Here is an 18,919-nt window from a genome sequence, read left to right on the forward strand (position 1 = left end):
TGTTGATGTCCATAGTGTCTCTATCATTTATTTTATAGTAAAGAATGTTTGATTTCTTTCCCAAGCCATAAATCAGCAGAGTGCTGTCCCAAGTTACTTATGTTGCTAGCACAGCAGGAAAGAGAATATCACCCTTAACCAAGACAAATGATAGCTACTCAATGGAATGGAAATGTGTGAACTCAGGTCAGGACTGCATCATTCACAGGTTAATAGACATGTAGAGGTCCTTAATGTCACTGCACTTAAGTCCTCACATGGGTAAAATGATAGAATAGGTAAAAATATACAAGACAAACATGCTCTGGAATGACCTCTCGGCTAACAATACGTATGAGTCAAGCCTTATTTCTCAAAACAAAGAGAAGGGATTCATGTATAGGTAAATATAAATCAAATTTCATTTATTTTGAAAAAATTAATCCTTTTCTTACATTAAATGAAGAAAGTATAAGTATTACCTTGCATGCTCATAATTAACCATATCATATATTCTTGAAAGCATTACTCTTATATCTATATTATTAAAAATCACCATTTTTCACATGACACATTCTTGGGTCCATTAGAATCAAAACTTTTTCTTATTGTGGGTCAACAATGGGACCATACTTCCTTCTATTTTATTAATGATGCATAAATACAAACCACCTGATTATGGTTAATTTTCTCTCATTAAGTTAGCAATAGCAATGTCTCCAACTCACCTGTTGAAGTAGGAGGGTATTGGCAGGTTGCTGTGTACTGCTGCACTCTCTTCTCCTCTATGATCTTTCTCAAACACAAGGGTCTTTTTGTCAGGTAGAGGAGAACAAGGGAGAAATACAGTGACTGGCTTCTGAAAGGGATGGGTTGATGGATGCTGGACGTAAATAAGTGGACTGGTGGACACTACTGAGCAGGAAGGATCTTGATTTGTTTTTAAATATGACACTAGAGAAGGGTCAACTGGCTGGATCTAAACAAAGAAGAAATAAACAAATCTCCATGTCCACCTATAGACACTCACACATACAGAGGCACATATGTTGCCAGTATTGATATGCCCCTAAAATAATTTTCTAAAAATGTTAGGGAACATATCATTATGTTTCTCTGTACATTTTTTTCTATAAAAGAAAATACTTTTTGTAAAAGCACATAACTGAATAAAATCTTTTAAAACACATGTGTGTGTGTACATGCATGAGCATGTGTGTTTTCCTGTGCCTGAGCCTGTGCATGTGTGTATGTGCGTGTGTGTATGTGTATGTGAGTAGTTTAAAAATATGCTAATGTATAAAAAACAACATAATAAAAAACAAAAGTGAATGTTCATGTAATTTCTATCTATAACTATTAGATTACATGATTAAACACAAAGGTGAAAAACAAGACTATATTTATTTAGTTCCTCTCATACAAAATGGCAAATAATAAAAAAGTTGACAAAATTCAAAGTTTATAGAAAATATTTGTGAATGAAATATTACAATTATCCTTCTTTCCTAATCTTTCTTGACATACTATTAGTGATAAGAACTAAAAAGAAGAAGAAGAAGAAGAAGAAGAAGAAGAAGAAGAAGAAGAAGAAGAAGAAGAAGAAGGAGGAGGAGGAGGAGGAGGAGGAGGAGGAGGAGGAGGAGGAGGAGGAGGAGGAGGAGGAGGAAGAGGAGGAGGAGGAGGAGGAGGAAGGAGAGAATAAAGAAAGAAAGAAAGAAAGAAAGAAAGAAAGAAAGAAAGAAAGAAAGAAAGAAGGAAAGAAAAAGAAAAAAGTAGGTGGAAGTTTGTCTAGTGCTATCCTGGCTTCTTGTTGAAGGGGAGCCTTGTGAGACACCAAGAGTGCCCTGTCTCCCTATGAAAACTTTCAGGGGTCACAAAACATACCAGTTTGAAACCCTGTCTGACCACTGTCTGAGTTGGATCATCTGCAGGATACCACATCTGGGTCTGACTGAGCCATAGACTGCAGAGTAGGGATCACCTATAACACAGACTATAGAATATGGTCTGCCCTAAGCACAGACAAGATAGTGGGTACTCTGACCTCCAATGCCTAGTTCATAGCTCCCCTACCTTCCTGAGAAGTCCTACTGCCATCAGAATCGTCTAGCCAAAACCAAGGAAAACCAGATGCCTAAAGGCGAGCAGAAGACTACAATCAACAAGATCCAGGGCAGTACGGCATCACAATAGCTCAGCTTTCCTGCCTCAGCAAACGCTGAATATACTAATGAAACTGAAGCATAAGAAGAGGATCTTAAATCCACTCTTAAAGATGGTAGAGGCCCCCAGACCCGGTGAGAGAGAGACCCAACTGCCTGGTCAGGTGGGCACTCCTGAGGCTGCAGAGCGGAAGAGAAAACAAACACTGCTCACCCCTGCCCACATCCCTGGCCCAAGAGGAAACTGTATAAGGACTCTGGGCTCCCGTGGGGGAGGGCCCAGGAGCGGCAGGACACCTGCCTGAGACACCGCTGGAACCTGAAAGAAACAGACCGGATAAGCAGTTCTCTGCACCCAAATCCCGTGGGAGGGAGAGCTAAACCTTCAGAGAGGCAGACAAGCCTGGGAAACCAGAAGAGACTGCTCCCTGCACACACATCTCGGACACCAGAGGAAAAAGCCAAAGACCATCTGGAACCCTGGTGCACTGAAGCTCCCGGAAGGGGCGGCACAGGTCTTCCTGGTTGCTGCCACTGCAGAGAGCCCCTGGGCAGGAACCCACGAGCGAACTTGAGCCTCAGGACCACAGGTAAGACCAAATTTTCTGCTGCAAGAAAGCTGCCTGGTGAACTCAAGACACAGGCCCACAGGAACAGCTGAAGACCTGTAGAGAGGAAAAACTACACGCCCGAAAGCAGAACACTCTGTCCCCATAACTGACTGAAAGAGAGGAAAACAGGTCTACAGCACTCCTGACACACAGGCTTATAGGACAGTCTAGCCACTATCAGAAATAGCAGAACAAAGTAACACTAGAGATAATCTGATGGCGAGAGGCAAGCGCAGGAACCCAAGCAACAGAAACCAAGACTACATGGCACCATCAGAGCCCAATTCTCCCATCAAAACAAACATGGAATATCCAAACACACCAGAAAAGCAAGATCCAGTTTCAAAATCATTTTTGATCATGATGCTGGAGGACTTCAAGAAAGACATGAAGAACTCCCTTAGAGAACAAGTAGAAGCCTACAGAGAGGAATCGCAAAAATGCCTGAAAGAATCACAAAAATCCCTGAAAGAATTCCAAGAAAACATAAATAAACAAGTAGAAACCCATAGAGAGGAGACACAAAAATCCCTGAAAGAATTCCAGGAAAACATAAATAAACAAGAAGAAGCCCATAGAGAGGAGACACAAAAGTCCCTGAAAGAATTGCAGGAAAACACAATCAAACAGTTGAAGGAATTAAAAATGGAAATAGAAGCAATAAAGAAAGAACACATGGAAACAACCCTGGATATAGAAAACCAAAAGAGGAGACAAGGAGCTGTAGATACAAGCTTCACCAACAGAATACAAGAGATGGAAGAGAGAATCTCAGGAGCAGAAGATTCCATAGAAATCATTGACTCAACTGTCAAAGATAATGTAAAGCAGAAAAAGCTACTGGTCCAAAACATACAGGAAATCCAGGACTCAATGAGAAGATGAAACCTAAGGATAATAGGTATAGAAGAGAGTGAAGACTCCCAGCTCAAAGGATCAGTAAATATCTTCAACAAAATCATAGAAGAAAACTTCCCTAACCTAAAAAAAGAGATACCCATAGACATACAAGAAGCCTACAGAACTCCAAATAGATTGGACCAGAAAGGAAACACCTCCCGTCACATAATTGTCAAAACACCAAACGCACAAAATAAAGAAAAAATATTAAAAGCAGTAAGGGAAAAAGGTCAAGTAACATATAAAGGGAGACCTATCAGAATCACACCAGACTTCTCGCCAGAAACTATGAAGGCCAGAAGATCTTGGACTGATGTCATACAGACCCTAAGAGAACACAAATGCCAGCCCAGGTTACTGTATCCAGCAAAACTCTCAATTAACATTGATGGAGAAACCAAGATATTCCATGACAAAACCAAATTTACACAATATCTTTCTACAAATCCAGCACTACAAAGGATAATAAATGGTAAAGCCCAACATAAGGAGGCAAGCTATACCCTAGAAGAAGCAAGAAACTAATCGTCTTGGCAACAAAACAAAGAGAATGAAAGCACACAAACATAACCTCACATCCAAATATGAATATAAAGGGAAACAATAATCACTATTCCTTAATATCTCTCAATATCAATGGCCTCAACTCCCCAATAAAAAGACATAGATTAACAAACTGGATATGCAACGAGGACCCTGCATTCTGCTGCCTACAGGAAACACACCTCAGAGACAAAGACAGACACTACCTCAGAGTGAAAGGCTGGAAAACAACTTTCCAAGCAAATGGTCAGGAGAAGCAAGCTGGAGTAGCCATTCTAATATCAAATAAAATCAATTTCCAACTAAAAGTCATCAAAAAAGATAAGGAAGGACACTTCATATTCATCAAAGGAAAAATCCACCAAGATGAACTCTCAATCATAAATATCTATGCCCCAAATACAAGGGCACCTACATACGTAAAAGAAACCTTACTAAAGCTCAAAACACACATTGCACCTCACACAATAATAGTGGGAGATTTCAACACCCCACTCTCATCAATGGACAGATCATGGAAACAGAAATTAAACAGTGATGTCGACAGACTAAGAGAAGTCATGAGCCAAATGGACTTAACGGATATTTATAGAACATTCTATCCTAAAGCAAAAGGATATACCTTCTTCTCAGCTCCTCATGGTACTTTCTCCAAAATTGACCATATAATTGGTCAAAATACGGGCCTCAACAGGTACAGAAAGATAGAAATAATCCCATGCGTGCTATCGGACCACCATGGCCTAAAACTGGTCTTCAATAACAATAAGGGAAGAATGCCCACATATATGTGGAAATTGAACAATGCTCTACTCAATGATAACCTGGTCAAGGAAGAAATAAAGAAAGAAATTAAAACCTTTTTAGAATTTAATGAAAATGAAGATACAACATGCCCAAACTTATGGGACACAATGAAAGCTGTGCTAAGAGGAAAACTCATAGCGCTGAGTGCCTGCAGAAAGAAACAGGAAAGAGCATATGTCAGCAGCTTGACAGCACACCTAAAAGCTCTAGAACAAAAAAAGCAAATACACCCAGGAGGAGTAGAAGGCAGGAAATAATCAAACTCAGAGCTGAAATCAACCAAGTAGAACAAAAAGGACCATAGAAAGAATCAACAGAACCAAAAGTTGGTTCTTTGAGAAAATCAACAAGATAGATAAACCCTTAGCCAGACTAACGAGAGGACACAGAGAGTGCGTCCAAATTAACAAAATCAGAAATGAAAAGGGAGACATAACTACAGATTCAGAGGAAATTCAAAAAATCATCAGATCTTACTATAAAAACCTATATTCAACAAAATTTGAAAATCTTCAGGAAATGGACAATTTCCTAGACAGATACCAGGTATCGAAGTTAAATCAGGAACAGATAAACCAGTTAAGCAACCCCATAACTGCTAAGGAAATAGAAGCAGTCATTAAAGGTCTCCCAACCAAAAAGAGCCCAGGACCAGACAGGTTTAGTGCGGAATTCTATCAAACCTTCATAGAAGACCTCATACCAATATTATCCAAACTATTCCACAAAATTGAAACAGATGGAGCCCTACCGAATTCCTTCTACGAAGCCACAATTACTCTTATACCTAAACCACACAAAGACACAACAAAGAAAGAACTTCAGACCAATTTCCCTTATGAATATCGACGCAAAAATACTCAATAAAATTCTGGCAAACCGAATTCAAGAACACATCAAAACAATCATCCACCATGATCATATAGGCTTCATCCCAGGCATGCAGGGATGGTTTAATATATGGAAAACCATCAACGTGATCCATTATATAAACAAACTGAAAGAACAGAACCACATGATCATTTCATTAGATGCTGAGAAAGCATTTGACAAAATTCAACACCCCTTCATGATAAAAGTCCTGGAAAGAATAGGAATTCAAGGTCCATACCTAAACATAGTAAAAGCCATATACAGCAAACCAGTTGCTAACATTAAACTATATGGAGAGAAACTTGAAGCAATCCCACTAAAATCAGGGACTAGACAAGGCTGCCCACTCTCTCCCTACTTATTCAATATAGTTCTTGAAGTTCTAGCCAGAGCAATCAGACAACAAAAGGAGATCAAGGGGATACAGATCGGAAAAGAAGAGGTCAAAATATCACTATTTGCAGATGACATGATAGCATATTTAAGTGATCCCAAAAGTTCCACCAGAGAACTACTAAAGCTGATAAACAACTTCAGCAAAGTGGCTGGGTATAAAATTAACTCAAATAAATCAGTTGCCTTCCTTTATACAAAAGAGAAACAAGCCGAGAAAGAAATTAGGGAAACGACACCCTTCATAATAGACCCAAATAATATAAAGTACCTCGGTGTGACTTTAACCAAGCAAGTAAAAGATCTGTACAATAAGAACTTCAAGACACTGAGGAAAGAAATTGAAGAAGACCTCAGAAGATGGAAAGATCTCCCATGCTCATGGATTGGCAGGATTAATATAGTAAAAATGGCCATTTTACCAAAAGCAATCTACAGATTCAATGCAATCCCCATCAAAATACCAATCCAATTCTTCAAAGAGTTAGACAGAACAATTTGCAAATTCATCTGGAATAACAAAAAACCCAGGATAGCTAAAGCTATCCTCAACAATAAAAGGACTTCAGGGGGAATCACTATCCCTGAACTCAAGCAGTATTACAGAGCAATAGTGATAAAAACTGCATGGTATTGGTACAGAGACAGACAGATAGACCAATGGAATAGAACTGAAGACCTAGAAATGAACCCCACACCTATGGTCACTTGATTTTTGACAAAGGAGCCAAAACCATCCAATGGAAAAAAGATAGCATTTTCAGCAAATGGTGCTGGTTCAACTGGAGGGCAACATGTAGAAGAATGCAGATCGATCCATGCTTATCACCCTGTACAAAGCTTAAGTCCAAGTGGATCAAGGACCTCCACATCAAACCAGACACACTCAAACTAATAGAAGAAAAACTAGGGAAGCATCTGGAACACATAGGCACTGGAAAAAATTTCCTGAACAAAACACCAATGGCTTGTGCTCTAAGATCAAGAATCGACAAATGGGATCTCATAAAACTGCAAAGCTTCTGTAAGGCAAAGGACACTGTGGTTAGGACAAAACGGCAACCAACAGATTGGGAAAAGATCTTTACCAATCCTACAACAGATAGAGGCCTTATATCCAAAATATATAAAGAACTCAAGAAGTTAGACCACAGGGAAACAAATAACCTTATTAAAAATTGGGGTTCAGAGCTAAACAAAGAATTCACAGCTGAGGAATGCCGAATGGCTGAGAAACACCTAAAGAAATGTTCAACATCTTTAGTCATAAGGGAAATGCAAATCAAAACAACCCTGAGATTTCACCTCACACCAGTGAGAATGGCTAAGATCAAAAACTCAGGTGACAGCAGATGCTGGCGAGGATGTGGAGAAAGAGGAACACTCCTCCATTGTTGGTGGTATTGCAGACTGGTAAAACCATTCTGGAAATCAGTCTGGAGGTTCCTCAGAAAATTGGACATTGAACTGCCTGAGGATCCAGCTATACCTCTCTTGGGCATATACCCAAAAGATGCCTCAACATATAAAAGAGACACGTGCATCGCAGCCTTATTTATAATAGCCAGAAACTGGAAAGAACCCAGATGCCCTTCAACAGAGGAATGGATACAGAAAATGTGGTACATCTACACAATGGAATATTACTCAGCTATCAAAAACAACGAGTTTATGAAATTCGTAGGCAAATGGTTGGAACTGGAAAATATCATCCTGAGTGAGCTAACCCAATCACAGAAAGACATACATGGTATGCACTCATTGATAAGTGGCTATTAGCCCAAATGCTTGAATTACCCTAGATCCCTAGAACAAACGAAACTCAAGACGGATGATCAAAATGTGAATTCTTCACTCCTTCTTTAAATGAGGAAAAAGAATACCCTTGGCAGGGAAGGGAGAGGCAAAGATTAAAACAGAGACTGAAGGAACACCCATTCAGAGCCTGCCCCACATGTGGCCCATACATATACAGCCACCCAATTAGACAAGATGGATGAAGCAAAGAAGTGCAGACCGACAGGAGCCGGATGTAGATCGCTCCTGAGAGACACAGCCAGAATACAGCAAATACAGAGGCGAATGCCAGCAGCAAACCACTGAACTGAGAATAGGTCCCCTATTGAAGGAATCAGAGAAAGAACTGGAAGAGCTTGAAGGGGCTCGAGACCCCAAAAGTACAACAATGCCAAGCAACCAGAGCTTCCAGGGACTAAGCCACTATCTAAAGACTATACATGGACTGCCCTGGACTCTGACCCCATAGGTAGCAATGAATATTGTAGTAAGAGCACCAGTGGAAGGGGAAGCCCTGGGTCCTGCTAAGACTGAACCCCCAGTGAACTAGTCTATGGGTGGAGGGCAGCAATGGGGGGAGGGTTGGGAGGGGAACACCCATAAGTAAGGGGAGGGGGGAGGGGGATGTTTGCCCTGAAACCGGGAAAGGGAATAACACTCGAAATGTATATAAGAAATACTCAAGTTAATTAAAAAAAAAAAAAGATGGTAGAGGCCTTTAAATAGGACATGAATAAAGCCCTTAAGGAAACACAGCAAAATACATTCAAACAGGTAGACGCATTAAAAGAGAAAGGAAATAAATACAAAGAAATACAGGAAAATATAATTTTAAAAAGGTAAAGGATATGAATAAAACTGTCCAAGATCAGAAAAGGTAAATTGAATCAATAAAGAAAACATAAATTGAGGGAATCTTGTAGAATGAAAACCTAGGAAAGGGAACAGAATATACAGACCAACACCAACAGAATAAAGGAGATAGAAGAATCTCAGGTGTAAGGGATATAATAGCAAAAATCAATATATCAGTCAAAGAAAATGCAAAATCTAAAAATTTCATGACAAAAATATCCAGGAAACTTGGGACACTATGAAAATACCATGCCTAATAATAATAAGAGGAGGAGGAGGAAGAGGAGGAGGAGGAACAGGAGGAGCAGGAGGAGCAGGAGGAGCAGGAGAAGCAGGAGGAGGATTCCCAACTCAAAGGCCCAGAAAACATTTTCAACAAAATCATTGAAGGAAATTTTCCTAAACTTAAAAAAAAAAAAAGATGTGCCTATAAACATGCAAGAAGCATACAGAACATAAAACAAAGAAAATCCTTCTGTGACATAATAATGAAAGTACTAAATATACATAACAACGAAAAAAATTCAAAGAGGAAGGGGAAAAGTCCAAGTAACAAGTAACATATGAAGTATGCTTATCAGAATTACACTTGGTTTTTCATATGGAACTCAAAAAGCTAGAAGGACCTTGGAAGAGATCTTACAGATTCCAAAAAGACCATAAAAGTCAGGCCAGGCTACTATATTCAGCAAAACATTCAATCAACATGGAAAAACCAAGATAGTCCATGATAAACCAAATTTTCACCAACCCAGCACTACAGAGTATACTGGAAGGAAAACTCCAAAAAATGAGGTTAACTCTACTCAAGACAATACAAGAATAAATAATTGCACATTATTAACACAAATAGAAGAGAAACACACATGTAATTAAAAATGAACACACATATAACAACTGGAAACATTAAAATAGCCAGTACTAACAATCATTAATCATTAACATCTCTCAACATTAATAGACTCAATACCTCAGTAAGAAGGCAGAGACTAACAGAATGGATGCATAAACAGAATCCATCATTCTACTATAAACAAGAAACACATCTCCGCAATCAGTATCTTAATATAAAATGCTAGAAATAAGTTTCCCAAGCAAATGGACCCAAAAAAACAAGCTGGAGTAGTCGTTCTAATATCTAATAAAATGGACTTTCAACCAAAAGTAATCAAGTAATAAAAAGAAATGTGAAAGGACACTTCATACTCATCAAAGAAAAAAAATCCACCAAAAATCTACCTCAATTCTGAACATCTATGTCCCAAATGCAAAGACACCCACATTCTTAAAAGAAACATTACTAAACTTAAGTCATGTATCAACCTCTAACACATTAACACCCACTCTTACCAACTGACAGGTCATCGAGACAGAAACTAAACAAAGAATTAAACTTACTCAGGTTATGATTCAAATGAACGTAACAGGTATATATGGAACATTTCACCCACACAAAAGAATATACATTGTTCTAAGCATTTCACAAAGCCTTCTCAAAAATTGATGATATACTTGGTCACAAAGGAAACTTGAACAGATAAAAAGAACTGAAATAACTCCATTAATTTTATCAGATTATCATGGGTTAGAGTTGTCTTATCAACAACAGAAACAACAGAAACCCTACGTAGTCATGGAAATTGAAAAATTCTCTACTCAGTGATCACTGGATCAGGAAAAAAATAAAGAAATAAATTAAAAGGACTTTCTAGAACTCAATAAAAATGAAGGCACAACCTACCTGAACATATGGGGGACACTATGAAAATACTGCTAAGAGGAAAGTTCATAGCACCAAGTGTACTCATAAAGCATTTGGAAGTTCTCATACAAACAAAGGAAAAATACATCTGAAGGCTCTAGAAAAAAATGAAAAAAATCATGCACATGCAGGAGGATTAGAATAAATGGCAGGAAATAATTAAATTCAGGGATGAAATCAAACAGTGAGAAACAAGGAGAACAATACAAATAATCAGAGAAACCATGAGCTGGTTCTTAAAAAACAAACAAACAACAAAAAACAACAACAACAACAGCATAGACAAATCCTTTGCTAAATAAACTGAAAGGCAAAGAGACACTATCCAGATTAACAAAATCAGATTTGAAAAGGGAGCTATAACAACAGATACTGAGGAAATTCAAAAAATCATTAAGTCTTACTTCGAAAGCTTGTACTCCTTAAAATTGGAAAATTTAAATGAGATGGATGGTTTTCTAGACAGATACCAATTACCAAAGCTATATCAATATTGGGTAAACTATCTGATTAGTCCTAAAACCACTAGAGAAATAGAAGCAGTTATTAAAAGTCTCCCAATCAAAAAAAGCCCTAGACAAGATGGTTTGAGTGTGAAATTCTTCTAGAGTTTCAGAGAACTAATACCAAAACTCCTTAAATTATTCTACAAAATAGCAAAGAAGGAATATGGCTAAACTCATTCTGTGAGGCCATGGTCACCCTGATGCCTAAACTACACGAAGATTCAACAAACAAAGAAATTCAGACCAATTTTCCGTATGGACATTGAGGCAAAAACACTTAAAATTCTTGCAACCCAAATCCAAGAACACATCAAAGACATCATACACCATGATGAAGTAGGTTTCATTCCAGGGATGTAGGGGTGGCTCAATATATGAAAATCCATCAACATAAACTACCATATAAACAAACTGAAAGAAAAAGAAACCACATGATCATCTCACTTGATGCCAAAAGAGCATTTGACAAACTCCTACACCCCTTCATGATGAAAGTCTTAGAGAGAGCAGAGTTACAAGATTCCTACTTAAACACAATAAAGACAATATACACCAAGCCAATAGCCAACATCAGATTAAAAGAATAGAAATTTACTATGAAAGACAGAAGATCCTGGACAGATGTCATACAGACCCTAAGAGAATACAAATGCCAGCCCAGGTTACTGTATCCAGCAAAACTCTCAATTAACATAGATGGAGAAACCAAGATTTTCCATGACAAAACCAAATTTACACAATATCTTTCTCCAAATCCAGCCCAACAAAAGATAATAAATGGTAAAGCCCAACACAAGAGGCAAGCTACACCCTAGAAAAAGCAAGAACTAATCATTTTTGCAAAAAAACAAAGAGAAGACAAGCACACAAACAAAATCTCATATCCTAACACGAATGTAAGAGGAAGCAACAAACACTATGCCTTAATATCTCTCAACATCAATGAACTCAATTACCAATAAAAAGACACAGAGTAACAAACTGGATATGCCATGAGGACCCTACATTTTGGGACTCCAGGAAGCATACCTCAGAGACAAGGACAAATACTACCTCAGAGTAAAAGGCTGGAAAACAACTTTCCAAGCAAATGGTGTAAAGAAGCAAGCTGGAGTAGCCATTCTAATACTGAATAAAACCTATTTTCAATCAAAACTCATCAAAAAATATAAGGAAGGACACTTCATATTCATCAAAGGAAAAATCCACCAAGATGAACTCTCAATCCTAAATATCTGTGCTCAAAATATAAGGGAACCTACATACATAAAAGAAACCTTACTAACACTCAAAGCACACATTCTATCTCACACAACAATAGTAGGAGATTTCAACACCCCCACTCATCAATGAACAGATTATGGAAACAGAAACTAAACAGAGACATAGACAGACTAAGACAAATCATGAACCAAATGGATTTAACAGATATTTATAGAACATTCTATCCTAAAGCAAAAGGATATACCTTCTTCTCAGCTCCTCATGGTACTTTCTCTAAAATTGACCATATAATTGGTCATAAAACAGGCTTCAACAGATACAGAAAGATAGAAATAACCCCATGCGTCCTATAAGACCACCAGAGGCTAAAGGTGGCCTTCAATAACAATAAGGAAATAATGTCCACATATACATGGAAGTTAAACAATGCTCTACTCAACGATAACCTGGTCAATGAAGAAATAAAGAAAGAAATTAAAGACTTCTTAGAATTTAATGAAAATGAAGATACAACATACCCAAACTTAAGGGACACAATGAAAGCTGTGCTAAGAGGAAAACTCATAGCTCTGAGTGCCTACAGAAAGAAACAGGAGAGAGCATATATCAGCAGATTGCCAGCACACCTAAAAGCTCTAGAACAAAAAGAAGCAAATACACCCAGGAGGAGTAGAAGACAAGAAATAATCAAACTCAGAGCTGAAATCAGCCAAGTAGAAACAAAAAGGACCATAGAAAGAATCAACAGAACCAAAAGTTGGTTCTTTGACAAAATCAAAAAGATAGATAAACCCTTAGCCACACTAACCAGAGGACACAGAAAGTGTGTCCAATTTAACAAAATCAGAAATGAAAAGGGAGACATAACTACAGACTCAGAGGAAATTCAAAAAATCATCAGATCCTACTACAAAAGCCTATATTCAACAAAACTTGAAAATCTGCAGGAAATGGACAATTTCCTAGACAGATACAAGCTACCAAAATTAAATCAGGAAAAGAGAACCCATTTAAACAACCCCATAACTCCTAAAGAAATAGAAGCAATCATTAACTTCTTCCATCCAAAAAGAGCCTAGGTCCAGATGGGTTCAGTGCAGAATTCTATCAGATCTTCATAGAAGACCTCATACCAATACTATCCAAACTATTCCACAAAATTGAAACAGATGGAGTGCTACTGAATTCCTTCTATGAAGCCACAATTACTTATACCTAAAACACAAAGACCCAACAAAGAAAGAGAACTTCAGACCAATTTATCTTATGAACATCGACACAAAGATACTCAATAAAATTCTTGCAAACCGAACCCAAGAGCACATCAAAACAGTGATCCATCATGATTAAGTAGGTTTCATTCCAGGCATGCACAAATGGTTAATATATGGAAAACCATCAACATAATCCATTATGTAAACAAATTGAAAGATAGAAAGAACATGATCATTTCACTAGATGCTGAGAAAGCATTTGACAAAATTCAACACCCCTTCATGATAAAAGTACTGGAAAGAACAGGAATTCAAGGCGCATAGCTAAACTTAGTAAAAGCCATACACAGCAAACTAGTAGCTAATATTAAACTAAATGGAGAGAAACTCGAAGCAATCCCACTAAGATCAGAGACTGGACAAGGCTGTGCACTCTCTCCCTACTTATTCAATATAGATCTTGAAGTCCTAGCCAGAGCAATTAGACAACAAAAGGAGTTCAAAGGGATATACATTGGAAAGGAAGAAATTAAACTATCACTATTTGCAGATGATATGATAGTATATTTAAATGATTACAAAAGTTCCACCAGAGAACTACTAAACCTGATAAACACCTTCAGCAAAGTGGCTGGGTATAAAATTAATTCAGATAAATCAGTAGCCTTCCTCTACACAAAAGAGAAACAAGCTGAGAAAGAAATTAGGGAAATGACACCCTTCATAATAGTCCAAAATAATATAAAATACCTCGGTGTGACTTTAACCAAGCAAGTAAAAGATCCGTATGCTAAGAACTTCAAGCCTCCAAAGAAAGAAATTGAAGATTTCAGAAGATGGAAAGATCTCCCATGCTCATGGATTGGCAGGATTAATATAGTAAAAATGGCCAAAGGGATCAACAGATTCAATGCAATCCCTATCAAAATTCCAATCCAATTCTTCATAGAGTTAGAAAAAACAATTTGCAAATTCATCTGGCATAACAAAAAACCCAGGATAGCTAAAACTGTTCTCAACAATAAAAGAAATTCCAGGGGAATCACTATCCCTGAACTCAAGCAGTATTACAGAGCAATAGTGATAAAAACTGTATGGTATTGGTACAGAGACAGTCAGAAAGACCAGTGGAATAGAATTGAAGACCCAGAAATGAACCCACACACCTATGGTCACTTGATTTTTGACAAAGGGCCAAAACCTTCCAATGGATAAAAGACAGCATTTTCAGCAAATGGTGCTGGTTCAACTGGAGGTCAGCATGTAGAAGAATGCAGATCAATGCATTCTTATCACACTGTATAAAGCTTAAGACCAAGTGGATCAAGGACCTCCACATCAAACCAGATATACTCAAACTAATAGAAGAAAAAGTGGGGAAGAATCTCGAACACATGGGAACTGGAGAAAAGTTCCTGAACAAAACACCAATGGCTTATGCTCTAAGATCAAGAATCGACAAATGGGATCTCATAAAACTACAAAGCTTCTGTAAGGCAAAGGACACTGTTGTTAAGACAAAATGGCAACCAACATGTTTGGAAAAGATCTTTACCAATCCTACAACTGATAGCAGGCTCATATCCAAAATATACAAAGAACTCATAAAATTAGACTGCAGGGAGACAAATAACGCTACTAAAAATAGTGTTCAAAGCTAAACAAAGAATTCACAGCTGAGGAATTCCAAATGGCTGAGAAGCACATAAAGAAATGTTCAACATCTTTAGTCATAATGCAAATCAAAACAACCCTGAGATTCCAACTCTCACCAGTCAGAATGGCTAAGATCAAAAACTCCGGAGACAGCAGATGCTGGCTAGGATGTGGAGAAAGGAACACTCCTCCATTGTTGGTGGGATTGCAGACTGGTACAAGCACTCTGGAAATCAGTCTGGAGATTCCTCAGAAAATTGGACATTGAACTACTTGAGAACCCAGCTCTACCTCTCTTGGGCATATACCCAAAAGATGCTCCAACATACAACAAAGACACATCCTCCACTATGTTCATAGCAGCCTTATTTATAATAGCCAGAAGCTGGAGAGAAGCCAGATGACCTTCCACAGAAGAATGGATGCAGAAAATGTTGTACATCTGCACGATGGAATACTACTCAGATATCAAAAACAATGATTTTATGAAATTCATAGGCAAACTGATGGAACTGGAAAATATCATCCTGAGTGAGGTAACCCAATCACAGAGAAACACACATGGTATGCACTGATTGATAAGTAGATATTAGCCCAAATGCTCAAATTACCCTAAATGCCCAGAACACATGAAACTTGGCTGACCAATATGCGGATGCTTTACTCCTTCTTTAAAAGAGGAACAAGAATACCCTTGGGAGGGGATAGGGAGGCAAAGTTTAGAACAGAGACTGAAGGAACGCCCATTCAGAGCCTGTCCCACTTGTGGACCATAGATATACAGCCACCAAACTAGATAAGATGGATAAACAAAGAAATGCAGACTGACAGGGACCGAATGTAGATCTCTCCTGAGAGACACAGCCAGAATAAGGCAAATACATATGCGAATGCCATCATTAAACCACGGGACTGAGAACAGGACCCCTGTTGAAGGATTCAGAGAAAGGACTGAAAGAGCTTTAAGGAGTTTGTGACCCCACATGAACAACAATACCAACCAACCAGAGCACCCAGGGACTAAACCAATACCCAAAGACTATACATTGACTGACCCTGAGCTCCAACTGCATTGTTAGCAATGAATAGCCCAGTAAGGGCACCAGTGGAAGGGGAATCCCTTGGTCCTGCCAAGATTGAACCCCCAGTGAACGGGATTCTTGGGGGGAGGGTGGTAATGGGGGGAGGATGGGGAGGTGAACATCATATAGAACGGGAGGGGGAGGGGCTAGGGGGATGTTGACCTGGAAACTGGGAAATTGAATTACAATTGAAATGTAAATAAGAAATACCCAATTTATTAAAGAGGGAGGAAGAAAATAAAGAAAAGAGAACTTTAAAGCATTTCCAATAACATCAGGGACAAGACAAGAATGCCCAATATCCTCATATCTATTCAATATAGTACTTGAAGTTCTAGCTAGAGCAATAGGACAACTAAAGGAGATAGAGGTGATAAAAATTGGAAAAGAGGAAGTCAAAGGTTCACTATTCACAAATGTTATTATGGTATTCATAAATGACTCCAAATATTTCATCAGAGAACTCACATAGATGAGTTAAAAAAAATGCTTGAGTAAAGAAACTGAGACCCAAAAGGACATGCATGGAAAGTAATCACTTATAAGTGGATAATAGCCATAAAGTACAGGATATTTATGTTACAATTAACATACCCAAAGAAACCATATAACAAGGCCGGCCCAGGAGAGGATGGTTGAATCTTTGTCAGAAGGAGAAACAAAATAAATATCTATGTGACATAGATGGAAGGATGATGAGAGAGAGGATTGAGTAAGGAGCAGGGTGGAGGAGATCATATGTAAGGGGAGTAGAAGAAAGAAAAGGGAGGCCGGTAGGGGTGGGTGGGATGAGGGTTAGAGGGCAATCTCTAGGACATGCCAGAGACCTAGGATGGGGAGAGGAAACAGAAGCCTCTGGGGAAGCTCTAGCTGAGATTCATAGTAATGGGGAATACAGATCCTAAGTGGCCACTTCCTATAGCCAGGTAGGACTCCCAGTGGAAAGATAAGGACAACCAACCTCCAAAAACTTTGACCCAAAATTTGTCCTGCCTACATATTGTACAGGGACAAAGACACAGCAGAGACTGAGGGAATGGCCAACCAATAACTGCCCCAAATTAAGACTCATCCCATGGGCAAGAACCAGTCCTTGACACTACTAATGATACTCTGTTGTGCTTGCAGACAGGAGCATAGCATGACTGTCCTCTGAGAGTCTCCACCAAGCAGTCAATGGAAACAGATGCAGAGACTCACACCCAAACAGATGGAGCTCTGGGAGTCTTAAAGAAGAGTTAAGAAAAGGATTGAGGGACCCAAAGAGTACAGGGACCCCACAGGAAAACCAATAGAGCCAAAAAACCTGGATCTTTGGACGCTCCCAGAGATTGAATCACCAACAAAAGAGCAAGCTCAGGCTGGATTTAGGCCCCTACAAATGCGTAGCAGATGAGCAGTTTTGTCTTCATGCAGATTCCCCCAACAACTGAAAGAGAGGTTGTTCCTGAGTCAGTTCCCTGCCTGTGGATCCCTTGCCTCTAAATGGACAGCCTGGCCTGGCCTCTGTACCTAGTTCTACAGCATCTTGATGTATGGGGGTGTGGTCAAGTTGGGTGCAGTGGGGTGGGGTAGTGTCAGGTGGTGGAGATATGGTGGGAGGGAGTGTGGAGGTGTAATTTGACACCCAGAGGGTTTCCCTTCTCAAAGGAGAAGGCAGAGAGTGTACTGGGAGGATTAGAAGGGCAAATAATGAGTTGTAAAGAGAATAAAAAGTGTATTTTATGAAAAAAAAGAAATAGAAAAGAGACAATAGGAAAGACAAGACTGGGATGATTGGGAATATTATTGGATAAAAGCAAATCTTCTGAAATGTTCATGATGAAAATAGTGTTAGTATACACTAAATATCTGTTCCAAGAAGACTAATTTTCTTTAGTAAGTAGAATGCAAATGTCATGGCAATCACCATTTGAATAAACCAGTAGCTTCTTATCTTTCCAAGAATTTATATCAAAATCTGGATTTATATAAATGACTCCAAATTTGTCAACCACTGTCTTATACAGCATGTTTGTCAATAAATAAGACAAGTAATGCAAAAGACTATTCAGGAAAGCCTTATAAATGAAAAGCAGTTATTTCTTTCAGAATGTGTTCAAAATGCTTGCCGCATCACTCAAATCCAAGCACGTGATTCCAAGTCCCAGGAAGGACTAGCAGTATGGCCTTATGGAAGGAATTGCCTTGGAATTTTTAGGGCCATGTTTGACCCACTAGACACAAGATCGAGTCAATTTCCCTTGTGAATTTTTACCTTTAACTGTGCAAGCACTGGTGAGTTGAAAACTCTTACAGGATAACTGAAGGATATCCAGGCATCCATGCTGGACGTCAAAGTGAGTCCCTTTTTTGTCACTGTGAAGGACTGTTTTTCAAACATGACACGACAGAAAACATTCCCAGCTTGTAAACATTCACTGCAGCACAAGTCCCCTGAATGGAGTAAAAGACTCTCTACTGAAGCAAGCAATAGCACTGTTTTGAAGAAGTACATATGACATGCCTACTCCATGTGCTGTCAAAAACTAAACAAAAATTAAACAACAACA

General features: G+C 38.7%; 1 protein-coding gene across 1 annotated transcript in view; it reads right to left on the minus strand.

Annotated features, from left to right (window-relative positions):
• Dthd1 (death domain containing 1) overlaps positions 1 to 18,919 on the minus strand; it is a 103,524-nt gene that overhangs the window by 70,212 nt on the left and 14,393 nt on the right. The window contains 3 exon segments of the mRNA XM_063273758.1: positions 708 to 958; positions 18,625 to 18,743; positions 18,746 to 18,803. Coding sequence (XP_063129828.1) covers positions 708 to 958; positions 18,625 to 18,743; positions 18,746 to 18,803 — 428 coding nt within the window.

The sequence above is a fragment of the Rattus norvegicus genome, chromosome 14 (genome assembly GCF_036323735.1).
Source record: "Rattus norvegicus strain BN/NHsdMcwi chromosome 14, GRCr8, whole genome shotgun sequence".
Taxonomy (NCBI): domain Eukaryota; kingdom Metazoa; phylum Chordata; class Mammalia; order Rodentia; family Muridae; genus Rattus; species Rattus norvegicus.